The 21331-nt window shown below is 47.7% G+C and overlaps 1 protein-coding gene and 1 pseudogene across 1 annotated transcript; both read right to left on the bottom strand.

The window, feature by feature from the left end:
* Positions 1-4021: 4021 nt before the first annotated feature.
* LOC123101597 (scopoletin glucosyltransferase-like) lies at positions 4022-5687 on the bottom strand (annotated as a pseudogene).
* A 918-nt stretch (positions 5688-6605) lies between these two features.
* Positions 6606-10470, bottom strand: LOC123105024 (binding partner of ACD11 1). Its single transcript, XM_044526983.1, has 8 exons — positions 10203-10470; positions 9983-10101; positions 9801-9879; positions 8787-8861; positions 8635-8697; positions 8104-8435; positions 7855-7978; positions 6606-7026 (listed from the first exon to the last, which is right to left on the bottom strand). The coding sequence occupies exons 1-8, from the start codon at positions 10206-10208 to the stop codon at positions 7006-7008; spliced, it is 819 nt and encodes a 272-aa protein (XP_044382918.1). The 5' UTR covers positions 10209-10470; the 3' UTR covers positions 6606-7005.
* Between the last annotated feature and the right edge of the window lie 10861 nt (positions 10471-21331).

Below are 21331 nucleotides of genomic sequence, written 5' to 3'. Positions count from 1 at the left end.
GATAGCAAAGTATTGGAAAACCCAAAGTATTTGAAAACTACAGTATTTTATCCTATAGGCACAAGTGTTGAGTTGTGTAAATGTATGAATATGTACAGTTGGGGGGCTAAGATGTAAAAGACCATATCTATATAGAATACATAGAAAGAGGAGGCTGGATAAGGCGCTCCAGATTTTTCCCCATTCTAGTTCTTTCTTCTACCATCTTCTAATCCAGATTTGTTGAATATTTCTCTGATTTACAACAACAAGATACCACAGTTTTGACATACAGAAGTTTTCTAGAGTATTGAGAATACTGCAAACATGTTTGACTATTGCTTAAAAGTTAGCAACTATTCACAGTTGCAAACACGCATGCACGTACCAAGCTCCCTAGTCGTTGCACACTTGGACAACCAACAAACAGCCGCATACATGAACTTGAACGGCCATGCACAAAGCCAGCTCACCAAAAGTGGAGACAGCTGAACTACTAGGAGCGAAGCTGCCGGCTGCACGTGGGCTGGAACACTCGGCCATAGTCAGTGTCGCCGTCGAGGGTCACCACGGGAAAGTCCACGGCGGCGCCGACAGTGCACCATGCAGCGAAGCTGAATTGAGGAGATCGAGTTGTGCCACTTGGGAACAAGGATGCAAACATGCCTGTTTTCTCACCGTGTTCGGGTTTTTTTTTAAATCCGGGGTTCTTTTTATTATGCAGAGAAAATACTGTGGTTTGGCAAATACTCTAGTATTAAAGCCACAGTTTTTAGACAGAGCCAAACAGCCTGTTGTGAATAAAACTGTAGTAATCTGAAAAACTATAGTATTTTTAGAATACTTTAAAAACACTTTGCTACCAAACGGGGCCTCGGTGTCCGTTTTCTTTATTTGGTGCACTGGATTGGATGGCCAGCTCCCCTACCACAGTCCATAGACACGTTTAGGCGTGTCCGTGAACATTTGATGCCGTTCGTTTGATGAAGCGTATTAGAATTTCCCTTAGGAGTAGATGATTTCCCATTTTCATGATGAACTCCGAGGCAACACGGAACATATTATCTTTAAACTCAGATAACTTTACAATATTAACTTAAATCAGATATGAAACCTGGAAAACTACATTGTCCTTTCGCCTTCGAGGTTTTATTTTTCAATTTTCAACTTAGCCCTTTGAATGCTATAAACCAGGTCCAATACTGTAGAAGGTTTACCGCAGTATTGATAGATTTGAGCTTTGCTGCACCTACGAACAATAGTTAAGAAGAGTTGCATAGAGTTGGACACGTAGTCACGTAGGTCAATTTTCGTAGCTTCCTTTCGTAGATGTAGAATTTTCGGATAGATCTGGACCATTAGAGAGGTTACCGGAGAACAACTCTTGCAAAACGTGCTAATAATATACTCTCTCTGTTTACTTTTCTAAGACCTTGAAGACATTTCAGACAATATGCAAAACAGTCTATTTTGAGCTGTCTGAAACGACTTACAAAAATGGACGGAGGGAGTACTTACAATCGAAGTATATAGTAGATGCCAGAATCGCCAGGAACATAGTCTGAACTCTATCGATACAGCTTTGCGTCACCCCCACTTCGAAGATATCCAGATCGTTGATAAACCAGAGGGATCTGGATATGAAAATAACTTAACAGCATCCATTTGATCCAAAAGAAAAAAGGGGCTTATAGCACGGACTTCATGGTATGCTTTTTAAGTCGTAACGTCTGGACTTGTGCTTGATCATCTGAAGAGGAGCCTCGCCGCCGTCGTAGCATCTCTCCACCTTCACTCCAGTTAAGATAACAATCTCGTCGCAAAGGAGATCTATCATGGTGTCCTCATCTGAAATGCATGGAGAGTCGTCCTCATCGTCTGTCAGTGGCATGTACGGTGCAGGTACGCGCAACAAGTTCGTAAGTAGCGTGGCGATGCAGAACATGCCAGAGCCCAAGTTAACCAGATGGAGCTCGCTCATCATCCTCCTGTTGTTATCCTCGGGCAGGTCAAGAAAATCCCAAGCACCTTGCGGCGCCGGTGGCTGCTCCGCGCCGTCCATGGCGGAGAGGTCCAAGGCGCATAACCTGGGAAAGGGGGGGCTGCACACCGAGATCAAGGAGCCCACGGGGGGCTGCCGACTGGGAGCGAGAAAGCCAGCCAGAGTTTGAGCTCAGGGACGTACTCAGCTTTGCCACACCAGGGCAGCGCCCATTTGCCGACCTGCCTCCACACGTGCCTGCACGTGCCTCGCCGTGTCGAAGGCGTACGTGCCGAAGCCCCCTTGCGTGGACGACATGCAGATGGTGGAGCTGTCGACCGCTGTGTAGCAAGTCGTTCGTCCGAAGTCGTAAGGGTAGCGAGAGACGAACGGCGGCGCCGGCAGAGCACGCCAATGCCACCCATCATCCTGGTGGCAGGCGAGGACTTGGAAGAGATCGTCTACCCTGACGTGCTCTGACAGGTCCATGACATAGAGAGATCTTCGCTCTTCTTCAGTCCGGTCGGCCGGGGTCATGGGGAGGTTCATGCAGTAAGGGCCCGTGATTGAACGGGCGGTGCGAGGGATGGTCGCGACGGTGCCATCGACGGTGCTGTACAGTGCCGTCGTACCGGAGGAGTCGGTGAAGACGATGCCGTCTCTTCCGAGCAGAGAGAAGGAATCCCTGATCGTACTACTACCTGTTACACTGGACTTGGGATGAAAATTGATCTCCGGCTTCGGCAGAACCGAAAGGCGCTCTAGCGTTGATGGTTTCTTCTTCGTCGTCGTCCTTGCATCCTGTGCAGCTGCTTTGAGCGCTTCTGCTGACGGGTAGAAGAGGTGCTTCATGGCGTATTGGCGTCCAGCCGGTGCAGCGAGTACATGGAACGGCTGCGGTCATGCACTACCAGATTCACAAAGCGGCGGGGATTCATCCTCTCCAAATTACTAACTCCAAACAGAATAATCTGATCCTCTCCGTCTAAGCCTCCTGGCCTGGCTCTCTAGAGACGTGAAACGAACAAATTTTACAGAGCGCGCCGGAGGGGGGCTTCGGCGAGCAATACCTGAATCTGTGGATTTACCGGCGGATCCAAGGGTCTACTCTACTCTGATGCCCCTGGAGAGGGCGAGGGAGCGGCGAGCGCGAGCACATGGATTACATCAGACATGCAGGTGGACAGCGGGAGATCTGATCTGCCGCGTTCGGGAGAGGCGAGCACAAATGGCGGCGCGAGGCGCAGTGAGATTTATTGTTCGGATGCAATCTAGGTCACGCCGTCTCTCTGTCTTTATTTACACGCTAGCAAATAATACTCCTTAGTACTCCCCTGTTAATAGTAGTACTCCCTCCTTTTCCGGTTGGCTCAAATCTCAAATCTCATCAACCAAAGCATTTTGTGAGTGGATGAATGTATCTCGTACTATACAAAACTACCTCAATTAAACTCATGCATTAATTTGAATTAATTGCAGTGCATGCATGCTTGGCCACTAGATGAGTAGGAACATTACATATATTGGTGTATTCCTCTTTAATTCTTGCATGCAAAGATTTAATGCACATTGGAAACTAAAAATGAGATGGAGATGAGCCCTCTAAATTAAAAAAACAAAAAAATTGAAATAAACCTTATAAACCGAAAAAGAGGGAGTAATAGACAATTTTATGTGTGTGTTTTAACACGTAGACAATTTTATGTCGTGAACATGCATGTCTGTCAAACATGGGATGCCTGTGGTTTTCAGTCCATGATCGATTTGTAGTCAAACAGTGTTCCGAAATTCATGGTGATGATGTGCTCTTGATTTCAGAAAAGTCGTTTGTGTAAGGTTGGTTTTACTGTTTGTGCACAGAAAAAAATTCAAGTGTGAATTTGAACAGCCGGGAAATTGAATGAACTTGTCATACAACTAGGGTGAAGAAATGAGAGGCCGGGAAATTACAAGGGCAAATGTCGAATATACAAACAGTTTTGCTAAAGCACATCTAAATGTGCCATAAATATTGCACATCTAAGTTCTATGTTATTGATCTTGCATTAAGATTCGTGCGAATATTTTTTTTTCTTTTTATACTTGATTCACTCACTTAGATATGCAATAACTAGAGCACATCTAGATGTGCCCTGGACACTATACAAATTTGAAAGAAAAAAAATGTCGAATAAACAGATGGTGCCACAAGCAGTCCATGACATCATTGAGGTGTAGATGGATAGACATTAACCATGGAAGGGACTTCCAATGGGTGCCAGAACTGACTTGATCCCTCCAGCAGCACTTCTTGCTTCCACGAGATCATCGACCAGACGCCGCAGATCACGGTGCGATGAGCCTCCTTCCACCATGGCTGCGTGAGCCTTTGCGGCAAGGTCCCTCACCCTGCCCCTCGCCGCGTCCCCTGGTCCTCCAGGGGGCATGAACGCCATCACTACCCGCGCCACAGCTTCGGCGGGGACTAGCTCGTGTTCTGCACTGCTCGTGCTCCGTACGCCGGCGCCGTGAGGCCACAGCCGCTCCCCGATCCCGAGGACCTCCGTGACCAGCCTCTCGGTGATGAACTGCTCGAACACCAGCGGCCATGTCAGCACCGGCACACCGGCGGCCACCGTCTCCAGCACCGAGTTCCACCCGCAGTGGGTCACGAACGCGCCCACCGCCTGGTGCCCCAGTATGGCCGTCTGCGGGGCCCAGGTGGTGACCATCAGCCCCCTGTCTCTGACACGCTCCTCCCGTCCCTCCGGCGGAGCCCACTCCTCCGCCCTCACCACCCACAGGAACGGCCTTCCCGAGGCCTCCAGCCCGAGAGCCAGCTCGCGCAGCTGGGCGTCCGAGACGGGGGCGAGACTGCCGAAGCACACGTACACCACCGAGCGGTCTGGTTTCGAGTCAAGCCAGTCGATGCAGCCGGCGATGGCCGCGGCGAGACAGGCCCTAGGAAGTAGGCGCGCTTCACGTAGCCTTGGCGCATCTGCATCTCGCAGTAGTGCTGCTCCAGGTCTGAGAATGTGTTGACGGCGAGGCCGAAGCAGTCAGCTTGCGCCGCGTAGAAGGGGTTTCTCGTGGAGCAACCCACCTCCGCTTTCCTCCTCAGGAACTCCGGCAGCTCGGCCCTCGGCATCCGTACCGGAGGGCCCGGAAACCGAGGGACCACGGCGACAACGTCGGGGTCGGGGTCGCCGCCGGCGACGTCCGGGGCGAGGAGCTCGAGGTGGCGCATGGCGAGCGACGAGAAGGCGCCGATGACGCTGAACCGGACGCACGGCACGCCGAGCTCCTCGGCGACGCGGACGTTCCAGACGAAGTGCAGGTCGGTGACGAGCGCGTCCGGGGACTGCTCCCTGACGAGCGCCTCCTGCGCGGGGCGCATCAGGGCGTCGCTGACGGCGGTGGCGTCGATGCGCCACGAGTCGGCCGGCGCGGCCTTGCCGAGGTTCTCGACGCCCCCCGGGAGGCCGTCCACGGCCGGGAACGGGTACGTCGTTATCTTAACAGGCGCAGTGTGATGTTTGCCGTAGTGACGCTCCAGCACGGAGCGGACGATGGAGACGTTCGCCGGCGTGACCGCAACGGTCGCCTCCACGGCCGCGGCCGCGGCCAGGCGGATGGCAAGGTCGGTGAAGGGCTCGATGTGGCTGGTCGCGAAGAAAGGGATGAGCAGAACGCGCAGCTTCTTGCTAGTGCAGGTGCTGAAGCCGGTGCCGGCAATGGTCAGGGCCATTTTCGTTCCTAGCGGGTACAGGCTCGATGTGGCTTCACTCAGCACGCGAGTTTAAGTAAGCCAAGATCGACGCAGTTTTCCTTTTTTTTTTCTTCACATTTTCTTATACCATACAAATACCTGCCCCCAACCACTGAAAAATGCAAATGACAATCCATTGCAACCATTGTTAATTCAGCACAACGCCGCCGCAGGTTGACAACGCTGGAACAACAGAACGGAATACGTGCATAGGATTTCAAGTACACTTATTGGAGGGATCGTATTATGAATGAACAGTCAAGCACTCCTACTAATAAGTTCATAGTACTGCCAGCGATCAAAAGGAATCTGGTCTCATTATCACTGATAAAAGTATAACAACCTGAATGTGACGCATTATTGGAACATAAAAAGATACAACGTTCAGTGTTGTTCAAAAAGCAATATAATCTAATTAATACTGATAGAAATATATCTTAAATCTGACAGATTATATGCACCTTGCTTAGGCCTTGTTTGTTTCAGCCTTGGAAGGAAAAATCAGAAGCTGAAACCAACAACTACTCCCTCCATCCGGAGTTGCTTGTCACAAAAATAAATGTACCTAGATTTATTAATAAATGTACCTAGATTTATTTTTAGTTCTAGATACATCTATTTCTATCCATTTCTGCGACAAGTAATCCAGGATGGACGGAGTATTTGGAATCTATAGCTTTGCCAATGAAGCAAATCAGCTTAGTTGCACTGAACCTTAAACACATACTAACTGCACAGGATAAACCGTCTTCAAACTTATCGAATAGACAGCATACCGTTTATTGATTTATTCTATTCAGTAATTTCGGTTCACCCTTGGTTGATGATCTCATGTGGTAGCCTCACATTCCAGGATTCAACAAAAAAAAACATATAAATTCTGGAGTCAAACGAATGTGTACACAAAGAAGCATTGCAGTTTCATACGTTCCAAATTACTCAATTTGAGTAACAATTTCTGCAGAAAGTAGAGGCACGACACATTTGACATCAATGGCAATCATGAAACCACACCGAGCCAGGAACATGGTGCAAAGTGTCACTACCACCTATAATCAATTGAACACAAGCACTAAAAAGAATAGTGGTTCTAAAATTCTAAAGAAAATTTAGATCCCCTATGTACCAAATCTGACAAGACTCCCTGAAAAAATTCTCCTCGAAGAAGAAGAAAAAATCAATAGAGAAATACACAGTTACAAGCCACAGCTTGATGACACAACCAATGGAAGGTGCTTGCTCAAGATTTCCAACAGATTTTCCCCAGGAAGAAGAGCTCCCAGTCCCAGAACAAAGCTCAAGCAACGACAGCAGGCCCCTATTACAGCAAAAGAGGAAAACATGGAATTAGAGCATGAGAAGCAACAAACAATGTTGTGACACAACCCATCAAAATAGAACATGTTGTGACACAAATAAGCTTGCAAATAATCCACTGTTTGACAAAAATATACCCTAGTAGAGAAAAAAAAAGAAGCGCATATTGATTGGCTTAAAAATGGCTTTTCAAAGCGCATTTGTTCCTAGAGTTATGCGCACAAAAATGTACCTTCGATAATGCCACTTATGTTGCCAAAAGCTAACAAAGCAGTAAAAGCATTACTGTTATCACAGCATCACATTCTGCAAATATCTCGTAACATAGATGCCCAAGAGTGATAGATAAAGTCATAATACCCTATAACTGAACAGAAAAAATGTTCCAGTACTTGACTGTATCTCTTGCTCGGTGTTGTCTCTTGGTTGAGAGTTTATCTAAACGGTTGTTCTTTTCTAATCACGGATCAGGACTGGGTCTACTATCTGCAGGTAAGACCAAGATGCTGACTTGGTAATGTTCAGGAGAAAAGAGTAGCACCTAATGGAAACAAATTGCATGTAATGCTTCATGTCTAGAACTATGATCGGTTAGCTCCCAAATTTGAGAATCATCTGTGCACTGGCAGCAGCAGGATGATGTTTCGATGGTATGCTATTGGGGATGCCTATTATATAACCATAATAATGCAAATAAAGTTCTGCTTCATCACAATTTAGACAACAAGAAAAAGTGCAGACTGCAGCTCCTTAGAATTGCTACATGTCTTTAATAGCACTGCTTATATTTCTGGTCATAAATTTCCCGTAAAATTCATTATTGACTTACTTTGGCTGATATATTTGACACAGCTATCTGGAACTTTTCTCTTGTTCTTGAGCCAGCAACATGACCAGCCTTGGCAACCTTGCTGAACGCACCATTTAGCCAGCTTGTTCCAGCAGACACATACCTACAAGTAGGGGAAATGAGGGCGAAGGATCAGCCATATAGGACATAGGTAAATCATCAGCTGATATAAAAACACACATCAAATTGATTAACTGTACAATAGCAAAGGTATGTAAAAGAAGAGACCTGTTGGTTTTCACAGCAGACCCTGTATTGTTTAGCTTGCGCTCTGCAGCCAGCAAAGCGGCCATTGTTTTGTCAGAAACATGTAACCTTTGGTCCACAGTTTTCACCTTTTCATTTACGGCCGATATCCCAGTATTTAACTTCTCTGAAAGGCCAACACGCCTATCGAAGGAACTGATCCTAGCTGACGCATTAGCCCTCAACTGATGCCTCTCGTCAAATGATTTAGCTTTGTTCACAGCATCTTGTCGAATTGCTGAACCCCTTGCGATCACAGTTGTCATGACATCATGAGCCTTGCTGGCATAAACGCTAGTGGGGCTTGCGTTGGCCTACATGGTAGGGTCATACTTGAGTAATCAGTAACAAGGATGATTCACTACAGTAACATATAAGCAGATAAACCAAAGTTCTCATTTTCTCATTTTTATTTGGGGCAGATTTCCACACAGTGGCCCGTGATTGATGGGGTGGTCATGATATTACAAAGAGAAAGGAAAGAAACATAAATGTACTGGAATTCAAAGGCACCTCAGTAGGTTGTTCCAAATCTGCAGTAGGAGCTGTACTTGTCACCTCATTCACCATAAGTTGCTGCATGATTTCAAAATGGACCTCTCTATGAGAAAAAGGACGAATAGAGTACTGCCATTTATGTAACATTAATTAGTTGAATAGTGCACCTGTTCATTAACAGGGATGTAGATGTAATCTTCAGCAGAGGTTATGTTCACAACTCGATCCACAATTGTTGCTCCCTGAAAAAGAAATAGAATATAATGTTTATAGTGTTTCACGCTATCATGCATGGGGAAGCTTATCAACATCTGTTTGTTTTGCAGTTATGCAGATCTAAGGAACGTGGTGAGGTGTAAAACAGTGAAATAGACACAGAGCTAATATACAAGTACAAATTCACTGTAGACCTGTCAACCTGGAAGCCCCCTTGATTGGAGCAAGGACATGTGCACATAAAGAAATGACTGGCATGCTAGTTACTTCAAAGGACAAAAAAGATCACAAAGTCAAAGAATTCCAACGGCAATCTCGTAGTATATTATGCAGCACACTGCAGTGCCAATCAAAGCAGCCATGATTAAAATACTAATTTCCTTTTTCTTTACTCAAACATGGTCAATGATCTCTACAGATTTTACAAACAAGTAGCGGTGTCAACTGTCCTTCCATCATATTGCCAGTTGATGGGCATGACAATACAACATATCTTACCAAATGATTTATAAAAGCAATCAAGTTCAAATGTGATTTCCAATTCCTTCCTAAGTTTGGTCGTGTTCATCTATTATGAAAAAAGCTCACTGTGCAAACAGAACGCCACAAGAAGGGAAAACGATTAGAATGAAAGATTTCTATTCCTCCTAATTTCTACATCCATGTCAGCTGTCCCCAAGTGCAATTTATCATGGAGATAACAAATAAAAGCGTCTTCCTAATTTCCTTTCCAGCCAAATACAATTCAATATTGATATGCATGAAAAAAGTTAGGTGCAATGCATAGGCCATAACAGCTGCGTATACCTACTCCACTATTTACAGTTAAACAATGACAATGACAGCGCAGAAAACCATTCGTCATACCAACTGAAAACACCACCGCAACCAGACTGCATAAACACATCCACTGCGCAGATACAGATGGAAGTAACCATTGGATGATTGGGCAAGGCCGTACATACCGAGAGCAGCAGCGCGATCTCCAGGGCCTTGGCGTCCTTGAAGGTGACGTAGGCCGTCCTCCCCGCCGCCGCCCCGTCACTGCAGCAGCAGCAAGCCCAGAATAGCAATGCGGTTAGACAGACGGGACACACGTGGGGAGGGGAATTGGAACAGGGAAGGAAGGAAGGGAGCGGGCGCTCACGGGGTGATGTCGACGTGGTCGATTTCGCCGGAGAAGGAGAAGAACTCGCGCACCTCGCGCTCCCCGGCCAGATCTGAGATGTTCCGCACCCGCACCGTCCTCGTCCCCCTCCTCCCCTCCTGCAACCCACAAGGCACGGCCCGTCAGCGACCGACGCGCTCCAAAAACACAACGCCGCCGCACAAAAGAAAAAAAACAACGACAGCAATCGGTGGCTCACCTCCATGGCGCGGCGGCGGGAGAGAAAAAAAAGGCAGACGAGAGGTGAGGGCGGGCAGGAGGATCCGTCCGCGGGAGGGCTGGCGGGCGGTGGTTGCCTGGTTGGGTAGGGTTTGGTGCTTGGCTCGCTGGGGGCGATTTGTAATGGCGTGGCGTGCGTGCGTGCGTCTGTCTGTCTCCGCGGCTGTGCTCGCTCTCGCTCTCGCCGCTGCCTCTGCTGGCTGGCTGGCTGGCTGGAGTACTTTTCTTTTCTCTCGAGCAGCTCGCGTGCGTGCGTTGGTCGCCGAGAAAAGAGGCCGCCTACTGGGCCCCCGAGCGGAATACCCGTTTCACCCTCGCCTGGGAGCGCGGGCTGTGTGGGGGGCTGGGCGGAGGAGCGAGGGGCAGGAGGGTCAATTCGGGAGGCGACATGCTGGCGTGCTGAGTTTGCTTCGCGGCGGCGCCACCTCCCCTGACCTGTGCTCTACGACTAGTAGTCTAGTATTAGCGTTCCTTAAAAGGCGATTAGCCTTCCCTAAACAAAGTGATTAGCGACCCAAAAATGACGCGGCATCGGCTGGTCCAGTCTCGTCCAGTCCCCTCGGCCCACCGTAGAGAGGACGGGCGCGCGGGGCCGCTGGTTTCGATTTGATTCGGTCAAGCGTCGCGATGCTGGTGGTGGCCCACGGACAGCTCGGTCGGGGCCGGTCGTCACGATCCGTCAATCTCTCCCTCTCTCTCTGCCCCCCGCAACGGAATGGTTACAGAACCTTCCGTTCCGTCGAGTCGTCGACCATGTGCGGCTTGCGTGCGTGCGTGCGTGCGCTCCCTCTGCCCCCTCTCGCTGCCGGGTGGCCCCGGCTTTAAATTCTTTCCTTTCTCTGCGATCACGACTCATCAATTCTTTCCTTTCCTTCTGGCAGATGGCTTTCGTGCTGACCCCCCGTTGCTATCGGCCGCAGCGGGTGCTCACCCGTAATGAAAAAGCGAAAACAAAACATGCCTATCTGGTTTGCTGACGATGATCCCCCATTTGGCAAGACAGGCAGAGATGATGGGCTTCATCCTCTTATCTTTTGCCTATCCGCCACGGTGAGTAGTGCTCACCTGCAAGCAAGCTCAGAACAAACACAAGCCGGTGGTTAGCTGGTCAGGTTTGCTTTTCACCGTACGTGCCAAGAGCAACATCAACGGGCCGACCCAAACGGACGGCGTTTTTATCCGCTTTTTGTCCGTTTGGGTCGGCCCGGCGGACACAAACGTCCGGCGCTGTGTTTGGATCGGCGAGAGCACCCAACGCTGGCCCGACCCATTTCATCGGCGCGCCAAAAAAAAGTATTGCAAGCATTTTGAAAATAAATACATGCATTTAATTAAACGTAAAAGCCGGCGACGAAGGCCGGCGAAAGTCCACATTACATTAATTAAAATACTAAAAAACTAGACGACGCGCTGCCCTAGGCGTCCTCGTCGGCGGCGGCGTCTGCGTCGGGACCGGTGAGGTCGATCAACGTCGGCGCAGGGCCGGCTCAGGGGAACGCCGTGTTTCAGACGGCGCTGATGTCGGGCTTTCCCGCCGCTGCCTGGGCCTGGCGCGCCTTCTCTTCGGCCTCGCGCTCGAGCATCTGCAGGCGCTAGCCCTTCCGGCGGTCCTCGGCAAGCCGAACGCGGCGCCAGTGGTCGAGGTAGGCCGCCTCCTGCTTCTCCGTCGCCTCGAGCCAGATCGGCGGAGCGCTGACCCACTCGCGGACTACTCCGATCCAGGAGTAGCGCTCGATGTAGGCCGGCTCCTCCGGCTCGGCTTTGGGCGGGGACGACGGGGCCACCGGCGGCACGAGGCAGTCGCCCGCCGCGGAGAGGGCCATGGCCTCCGCCATGGCAGCCTCGAAAGCCGCCTCGTCCGCCTCCCTCCACCGCTCCTCCTCCTGGCTCTCCTTGATGGCCGCCTGGTAGGCGGCCTCGGCCTCCTGATCCTCGTCGCAGACGACGAGCGCGGGCGGCGGCAGGCCGTGGTCGACGTCGCGGACGCCGCCTCGCCTCGCCTCCTCGTGCTCGATGGCAAACCATCGAGCCCAGTTGAGCGAGTCGACAGCGAAGCGCGGGTCGGCGCGTTGCTCCTCGCTCAGCAACGCCCGCCGGTGCCGCACCTCCTTCGCATGGGCCTGGCCGTCCGCGGCGCCGCCGGCACTGGGATCCTCACCGGATCCAAATGCCAGTCGTGCGGCAGCGTCACGTTCGGGTACGGTAGAGGCACGCGATGTTGCCAGTGCCACTTGACCTGGTGCACCGGCACGCTGATGCGCTGCCTCTGCTGGGGAGCGCGCGCCGGCGCGGGGAGGGCGGGGAGGGAGGGGGAATGGCGGGCAGGGGCTTTGCCCTTGCGGCTGCTATCGACGCCGGAGAAGAATACCATGCTGGCGGTGGCTAGAGTTGTCGTCGGCGTGGGGGCAGGGGTGGCCAGATGGGGACGGCGGGCGAGTGGTAGTGGATGAGGACGGCCCCGCCGCACACCCGGCTTAAAAAAGGACGACCGCCGTCGCTGACGCGTGGACCCAAGGTGGGCGGTCGTCATAAATTATGTTGACCATAGCGATTGGACAGCCGCCAGGTGGGGACGCGGCGGACGGCGAGGAGACGCGCGGCGCGTCCGCTTCGCGTCCACGCCGACACTTTCCAGACGCAATTTTGGGCCGGAAATGGGTCGGCGCGGACGCCGGGCGGATACGATTTGAGTTTGGATCGGCGCGTTGGACCGCCACTTTTGTCCGCGCCGACCCAAACGGACGCGGGCAGACGAAATGGGTCACCCATTAGAATTGCTCTAACATTTGGCAGCTCCAAAATTTGCCCCAAAAAATGATTTTGGAACCGAGGGACTAGTCTCGAATGGTTGGCCAGTTATGTTGGTAGTCAATTTTCTGCACCAAGCCAAACATTTTTTCTGTGAACGCAAGTGTCAACTATAAACTTTAGTATATACTTCCTCCAATACAAAATTAAGTGTCGTCGTTCTAGTTCAAAAGTGTATTAAAACCACGACGCTTGTTTTGGATCAGAGGGAGTATCTTTTTGTGTGAATAAAACTTCAGTGATACAAAACGAAATTAATAGAATCTCGGTGGATATTGAAAGATCTGCCCCCTCACCCCGTCTCATGTGCGCGCGCCCACCCAGCCATCCTAGTTTCATGAGCATTGAAGAACACGAAAAGGACCGGGTGACAACTAAATGGTGTGAATGAGCCTTTGCTAGTATGTTTTAGGGATTTATGTTTGCAAAAATGCTACACCTAGTTAAGTTCCCACCTTACGTAAACTTCCTAACTAATCTCCCCCCCCCCCCCCTATTTCAACTGGGTGGGCCTCCCTCCTCTAATTTCGCCCAACAAAAAGATGCCACCTGGCCTATTACGTTAATTACGTAGATGTAGCATTGCTGTTATGTTTGTGGCTAGGTTACTAGTCCCACCAATTCCTGGAAACATGGCATCTTGGACATGTTTGTAATCAAATTTTAGAAGCCTTACTTGATAGTATTTTTTTAAAAATATCAAAATCATGGCATCTTGAAAATTGTTTTCCCTTCCAAGGATCTGAGTCTATGCATAGTACTAGAAAACATGCATAAAAGAGCAACTCTAGCAGACCCCGCATCCGTCCCCGACCCGCAAAATAACCGTCAAAATGGGGGTAGGGGCGGAAAAACCTGCCCGATCAGACCCCGCATCCTGCCCCGGCTCGCAAAGTATTTTGAGGGGCGCGGCAAAATCCCGACCCCAACCCGGGAATACGCGGGTTTCCCTCTCGCGGTTGCGGTGCCCTACATCACAGAGAAGCAGTTGGCGGGAGGGACATTTTAGCTCGCGCGATTTCCCCCTCCTTCCGCCGCCGATCGCCCTTGCTTCCGCCCGCCCGCCGCTGGCTTCCGGCCAAATCTACGGGCGGAATCGGTCCGCGGGGCCGCCCCACACCCTCCCACGCTGAGACGCTGCACCGACCCCCCCCCCTCCGGATCCGGCGAGAAGAGCCGCCCTCGTCGCTGCCGCCGCCGGGGATCGACCACCGTCGGGCCCGCCTCCTCGTCGACGCCCGGGATCACCCACCGCGTCCGCCACCGGTTAGTGCGTTTTGTTGTGATTTTTGCGAGCGGTATAGTAAACTTGATGCGCCGGTGCACATGTACATGGAGTTGAGCCCGTGCGAGAAGTTCTTGCTCTCTGATTCGTCTGATTCGGACGACTCGGATCTTGAGACCATGCTTGCGAACTTTCGGCAGCAAACATTGGTCATGGCACTTGCTGTGAAGGAGCACGAAGACGAGAACCGGAAGAGGAGGCGAGGATCGACCGTCGGGTGTCTTTGCATTCCCCGGAATCGTCATCTTGGGAACGAGATGTTGATGCAAGACTACTTCGCGGAGAATCCTACATATCCACTGCACCTCTTCCGGAGAAGGTACCGAATGCGCCGATCCCTCTTTGTCAAAATTGTTCAAGCTTGCGAGGCAAATTGCCGGTATTTTACTCAAAGAAGAAATGTTGTGGACTTAAAGGGATTTAGTCCATATCAAAAAATCTCCGCGACAATGCGGGTGATTGCATATGGTGTTCCGGCTGACTATGCCGATGAGTACCTTAGCATTGGTGAAGATACAATTGAGTCTGTGCGTATATTTGCAAAGGTGATCATCCGTGTCTTTGGTCCTGAGTATCTTCGGGCACCCAACGAAGATGACACAAAGAAATTGATGACAACTAATGAGAGGAGAGGTTGGCCTGGCATGCTAGGTAGCATTGATTGTATGCATTGGACTTGGAAAATTTGCCTCAAGGCATGACAAGGAATATATTGTGGCAAGTCTCGTGATGCAACAATTGTGATAGAGGCCGTAGCATCCGAGCATTTATGGATTTGGCATTGCTTTTTTGGTATGCCCGGCACTCTCAATGATATCAATGTGTTGCAACTGTCTCATTTGTTTGCTATAATTGCTAGTGGTGATACTCCTGCTTGCAACTACGCTATCAATGGGCATGAATACACAAAGGGGTACTATCTTGCAGATGGTATATATCCTTCTTGGTGCACATTTGTCAAAAGCATCAAAGAACCCAAAACTAAAAACAATGTGAATTTGCAAGGGTGCAAGAGGCAGCCCGAAAAGACATTGAAAAAGCATTCGATGTTTTGCAATCTAGGTTTGCCATTGTCCGTGGTCCTGCTCGTTTTTGGGATAAGAAAACCTTGAAAAATATTATGACATGTTGTGTTATCCTGCACAATATGATTTTTGAAGATGAGAGAGAAATGAACTTGGAATTCTTCTATGACAACGTGGGTAGTCGTGTCAAACCAGCTAGAGACCCTAACCGTATTAGAGCTTTTCGTCAAACATACAAGGAGGTTGAAAATGCAAACACCCACTTTCAACTTCAGGAGGATCTCATTCAGCACCATTGGCAAGGGCTGGACAGTGACTCATTTTTGTATTCATTTGTATTTGTATTCATGACAAGTTTTGTATTGCATTATTTAAGTTTGCTATGGTGATTTGAACAATTATTTGTAATGTGGATGATTATTGTATTATGTTTGATTTGAATAATTCAGTTTTGCTTTTGATTGTTGTATTATGTTGGATTTGATATTCGCGGGCCGATGAGATGTGGGATGCAGCGGCGTAAAGAGCAGACCCCGCAAAGCCGACCCATAAAAAGCATATTTCCGTAATATGCTTTTTTACGGGTCCATTTGAGGAGTCTGCATCTGTGGCCGTCCAAGCCGACCCGCAAAAGCGGTTTTGCGCAAACTGCAAACGCGTTTTGCGGGCCGGCGGGATGCGGGGTCTGCTAGAGTTGCTCTAAGAGCAGGAGTGCCACCAAATATAATTGTTGAGTTGCAAGAGAGACAGGTATATGAAGAGAAAAGAGGTTACCTCCACCCCGCAAATATAGGATCATGCAATCATTAATTATCAGGGTTTTATATATGGCACGAATAGAGTAGGTTATTTTCTTTAACACTATACAGACGCAAACGCTCATATAAACACGCATACACTCATCCCTATGAACGCACACACGCACACCCTACCCCTATGAGTACCTTCGAAAGACTGAGCCGGCATATCATCTTGAAATTTACGAAGTCACCGTAGTCACCTCGTCGTCGACGGGAACATCTCCTCCTCCTACTGAATGCGCATCGCCGAAAATCCTGAAATAAATCCAGGAATAAGTGCGAGCATCAGGACTTAAACCCTGATGGGCTGGGGATACCACAGTCTCTCTAACCATCCAACCACAGGTTGGTTCGCATAGAGTAGGTTACTTTTGGTGGCAACTAAACTATCCCACAAGAGTTTTGGCTGGGCACCATGTGTCACAGGGTTCAAAGATGAAAGACCAAAAAGCTTTGGGATGGCCCATTGAGTCTTTGATGATCTAAGCACTTGTCGTGCATACTTTCGTTTATGTGATTTCCCTGTTTTAGATGTATGGCTTGGAGTTGTAATAGTTTTTCAACTCGAACTATGTCTTGGAATTCCTATTTTGTGCATGTTTTTTTGCGGGGTGTACAGACGATATGCTTGTGTGTTATCAATTTCCCTAAGCAGTGAAATTTGGGCTCTTTGAGCTCATTAATTCCAAAAGAACTACTAGAGATAACAATAGCAAACAATCGCACCATAAGGAAAATCGTAGGAATAGAAAAGTCATAGGAAATGAGATGACACGTATATTATATTCTATGAGTGGGAATAGGAAAGGAAATGTCCTTCGATTCAAATCATAGGATTTTTTCCATTGAGTCTAGGCTAATATTTATTTTCCTATGATAGGAAGAATTCCTTCATAGAAATAGGATTCCATTCCTACAACCAAAGGGCTCTAAAGAAATATTTCCTATAGAAATCACATCCTATGAAATTCCTATAAGATTCCTCTAAACAAGAGGAGGCCTAAACTTCTTTAGATACGTGGGTGATGCAAGATAAGACCATCTTATAACACATCCTAATATGTTCTCTTAAAATAAGCCCCTTTGAGAAATAAAAATGCCTTGAAGTCACATAATGTGGTTGACAGGCAATCTTATTTGAACTGTAACATGTAATTTAGAGATAACAATAGAAATATATATACAAAGGGTTGTCTCTTAGTTCTATTTCTAGTAACTAGATATATCAAAATATGTGGTGAGAGATATCGTGCTACAATATCGTCTCTTAATTAAGAAAGGCAAACATTTTCTTTGGTTTTCTCCCTTCACCTCGACAAATTTATATGTTGCAAAGTAAGATAAGGGCAACTCCAATGCGGATCACCAACCACACAACATTAAATGTGTCCACGGACAGCTGGCGAGACATCGGCCACCCAACCCTACTCATCTAATATTGGGCCACTCAATTATTTTTCCTATGCCTAGAGTATTTAAAAATAGTAAAAATAAATATCACAATTCATTGATAATAGAAAGATGGATATTTCAGTGCAACAATAATTCAAATATAAAAATTACAATTCAAACATAATTTTTTGAAATAAAATAGTTCGGATTTGAATTTAACTTATTCAGATACATGTGTTTATTTATCCATATGAAATGCCCACAAATGCTTGATCGGATCATTATGAAACTGCCATGATTTCCTCGACTAAGAAACTGATGACGCACTTGGAGAGAATCGTGAAACGTGGCCGGATTTTGCTCAACAAGAAAGGTTTGCATTCACCCATATCTTGAAATTCCAGACCTTGGCGAACTCCCTCGCCCTCATCTTCCACAATCATGTTGCACATGACCACACAAGATGTCATCTCCTCCCATGATGTCTCTGCATCTCATAGTTTAGCAGGTCTGTGAACAACTACAGAACGGGCTTGGAGCACTCTAAATGCCCCTTCCACATCCTTCCGAACTCCTTGTGTTTTGGGTAGAGTCATATTTTGTTACCCCTTAGCTCATAGATGATATTGACGAAGGTCACACACGAAGGTTAGATACCATCAAAAAGATAGTACCCCATGTTGTATCATGACCATTTTATGGTATAGTTGCACGCAAGGACTTCGCTGACACACAACCTTGCAAACAAAAAAGACCATTGCAACACGTGAATGAAATATACCCTAGAGGCAATAATAAAGTTATTATTTATTTCCTTATATCATGATAAATGTTTATTATTCATGCTAGAATTGTATTAACCGGAAACATAATACATGTGTGAATACATAGACAAACAGATTGTCACTAGTATGCCTCTACTTGACTAGCTCGTTGATCAAAGATGGTTATGTTTCCTAACCATATACATGAGTTGTCATTTGATTAACGGGGTCACATCATTAGGAGAATGATATGATTGACATGACCCATTCCGTTAGCTTAGCACTAGATCATTTAGTATGTTGCTATTGCTTTCTTCATGACTTATACATGTTCCTATGACTATGAGATTATGCAACTCCCGTTTACCGGAGGAACACTTTGTGTGCTACCAAACGTCACAATGTAACTGGATGATTATAAAGGTGCTCTACAGGTGTCTCCAAAGGTACTTGTTGGGTTGGCGTATTTCGAGATTAGGATTTTTGTCACTCCGATTGTCGAAGAGGTATCTCTGAGCCCTCTCGGTAATACACATCACTTAAGCCTTGCAAGCATTGAAACTAATGAGTTTGTTGCGGGATGATGTATTACGGAACGAGTAAAGAGACTTGTCGGTAACGAGATTGAACTAGGTATTGAGATACCGACGATCGAATCTCGGGCAAGTAACATACCGATGACAAAGGGAACAACGTATGTTGTTATGCGGTTTGATCGATAAAGATCTTCGTAAATATGTAGGAGCCAATATGAGCATCTAGGTTCTGCTATTGGTTATTGACCGGAGACGTGTCTCGGTCATGTCTACATAGTTCTCGAACCCGTAGGGTCCGCACGCTTAAAGTTCGATGACGATTATATTATGAGTTTATGTGTTTTGATGTACCGAAGGAGTTCGGAGTCCCGGATGAGATAGGGGACATGACGAGGAGTCTCGAAATGGTTGAGACGTAAAGATCGATATATTGGACGACTATATTCGGACATCGGAAAGGTTCCGAGTGATTCAGGTATTTTCAGGAGTACCGAGGAGTTACGGGAATTCGTATTGGGCCTTAATGGGCCATACGGGAAAGGAGAGAAAGGCCTCAAAGGGTGGCCGCACCCTTCCCCATGGGCTGGTCCGAATTGGACTAGGGAGGGGGGCGCCCCCTTCCTTCCTTCTCCTTTTCCCTTCCCTTTCCTTCCCTCCTACTCCTACTACTTGGAAGGGCTCCTAGTTGAAAGTGCTAGTGATCGACTAGAGGGGGGGGTGAATAGGCGATTTTTATGGAAGTCTTCAAGACATGTAAGTTTCGAAGACAAACGATAGAAATAAACCTATTATCATGCAGCGGAAGGTAGACTACACTAGGCAAACCATAGTCATGTATTCAATAAAGTGAAAGCACAATAACAAATAGCAGCTAGGCAGTAAGGATCAGGTAGGAAGATGTTGAGAAGCCACTCAGTACACATAATCATTTAGTGAAGTCGAATGGTGATGCTATCGTACAATGACTTCACAAGAACCAACAGTAAGTAAAGGGAAGAGAAGGATGAAACCAGTGACTCGTTGAAGACAATGATTTATTGGACCAGTTCCAGTTGCTGTGACAACTATACGTCTGGTTAGGGAGGCTGAGATTCAACTTAGAAGACCTCGTCTTCACCTTATTCCCCTTGAGCTAAGGACACCCAGTCCTCGCCCAATTACTCTGGTAAGTCTTCAAGGTAGACTTCCAAACCTTCACAGACTTCATTCACCGGCGATCCACAATGACTCTTGGATGCTCAGAACACGACGCCTAACCGGCTGGAGGATTCACAGTCCTCAAGTGTAATAAGTCTTCAGATCACATAGACAAGAAGACTTAAGTGATGCCTAACACTCTTTGGCTCTGGTTGGTTAGGGCTTTATCCTCTCAAGGAATTCTCTCTCAAAGGCTTCGAGGTGGGTTGCTCTCAAACGACAAAAGCCGTACTTTAACTCTGAGCAGCCAACCGTTTATGGTTGTAGGGGGTGGGCTATTTATAGCCACTAGGCAACCCGACCTGATTTGTCCGAAATGACCCTGGGTCACTAAGGAACTGACACGTGTTCCAACGGTCAGATTTCAAACACACACGGCAACTTTACTTGGGCTACAAGCAAAGCTGACTTGTCCAACTCTGAACAAGATTCGCTCTCATAGTCTTCACTCGAAGACATAGGATTTTGGTTAAGCATCACTTCAGTCATTCTGACTGGTTTTCTTGGACCCCACTTAACAGTACGGTGGTTCCTATGACTCAACAAAGAAGAAAAAGAACTACGAAAGATCTAAGTCTTCGCGCTCCATAGTCTTCATGCGATGTCTTCTCTTGTCATAGTCTTCAAGGTGAATGTCTTCACTTACCACCTTTGACTTCAATGTCTTCATACATTTTTAGGGGTCATCTCTGGTAGGAAAACCGAATCAATGAGGGACTTCTACCTGTGTTATCCTGCAATTCTCACAAACACATTAGTCCCTCAACTAGGTTTGTCGTCAATACTCCAAAACCAACTAGGGGTGGCACTAGATGCACTTACAATCTCCCCCTTTTTGGTGATTGATGACAAACTAGTTGAAGTTTTCAACGGGGAATATAATATGTGAAATTGTAAAGGATAAGGAATTGTCTTCATAAGTTGCAAGGGCTCCCCCTGAAGATGTGCATATAAGTAATTTGCTTTTGGAATGCAAATGCACATGGCAGGTTGTACTTGTGGAGATCCTCTTCAACTTATGATGACAATTCATCATGCATGAAAGGTATGTGAAGATAATGACATGCATAATGAAAAATGGACGTCTGCAAAATGATCTAAGTGCGGAATTTATCGTCGCACATGCGGGATTTATCATCGCATCACAAAATAGCAAATAAGTAGCAGACGACCATCGAGTTTAAGTGTTACAACTCAAAGAACCAAATGTATCAAAACGAGAGTTGTAAACACTAGGCAAAACATAAAGTAACCGCCCATATGGACCCGCTTGAAGACTATCAAACTCATATGCTTCTCCCC

Source organism: Triticum aestivum, chromosome 5A, assembly GCF_018294505.1.
Source record: "Triticum aestivum cultivar Chinese Spring chromosome 5A, IWGSC CS RefSeq v2.1, whole genome shotgun sequence".
Lineage (NCBI taxonomy): Eukaryota > Viridiplantae > Streptophyta > Magnoliopsida > Poales > Poaceae > Triticum > Triticum aestivum.
The sequence above is the reverse complement of the archived record's forward strand: the minus strand, read 5'-3'. Positions and strand labels throughout refer to the sequence as shown.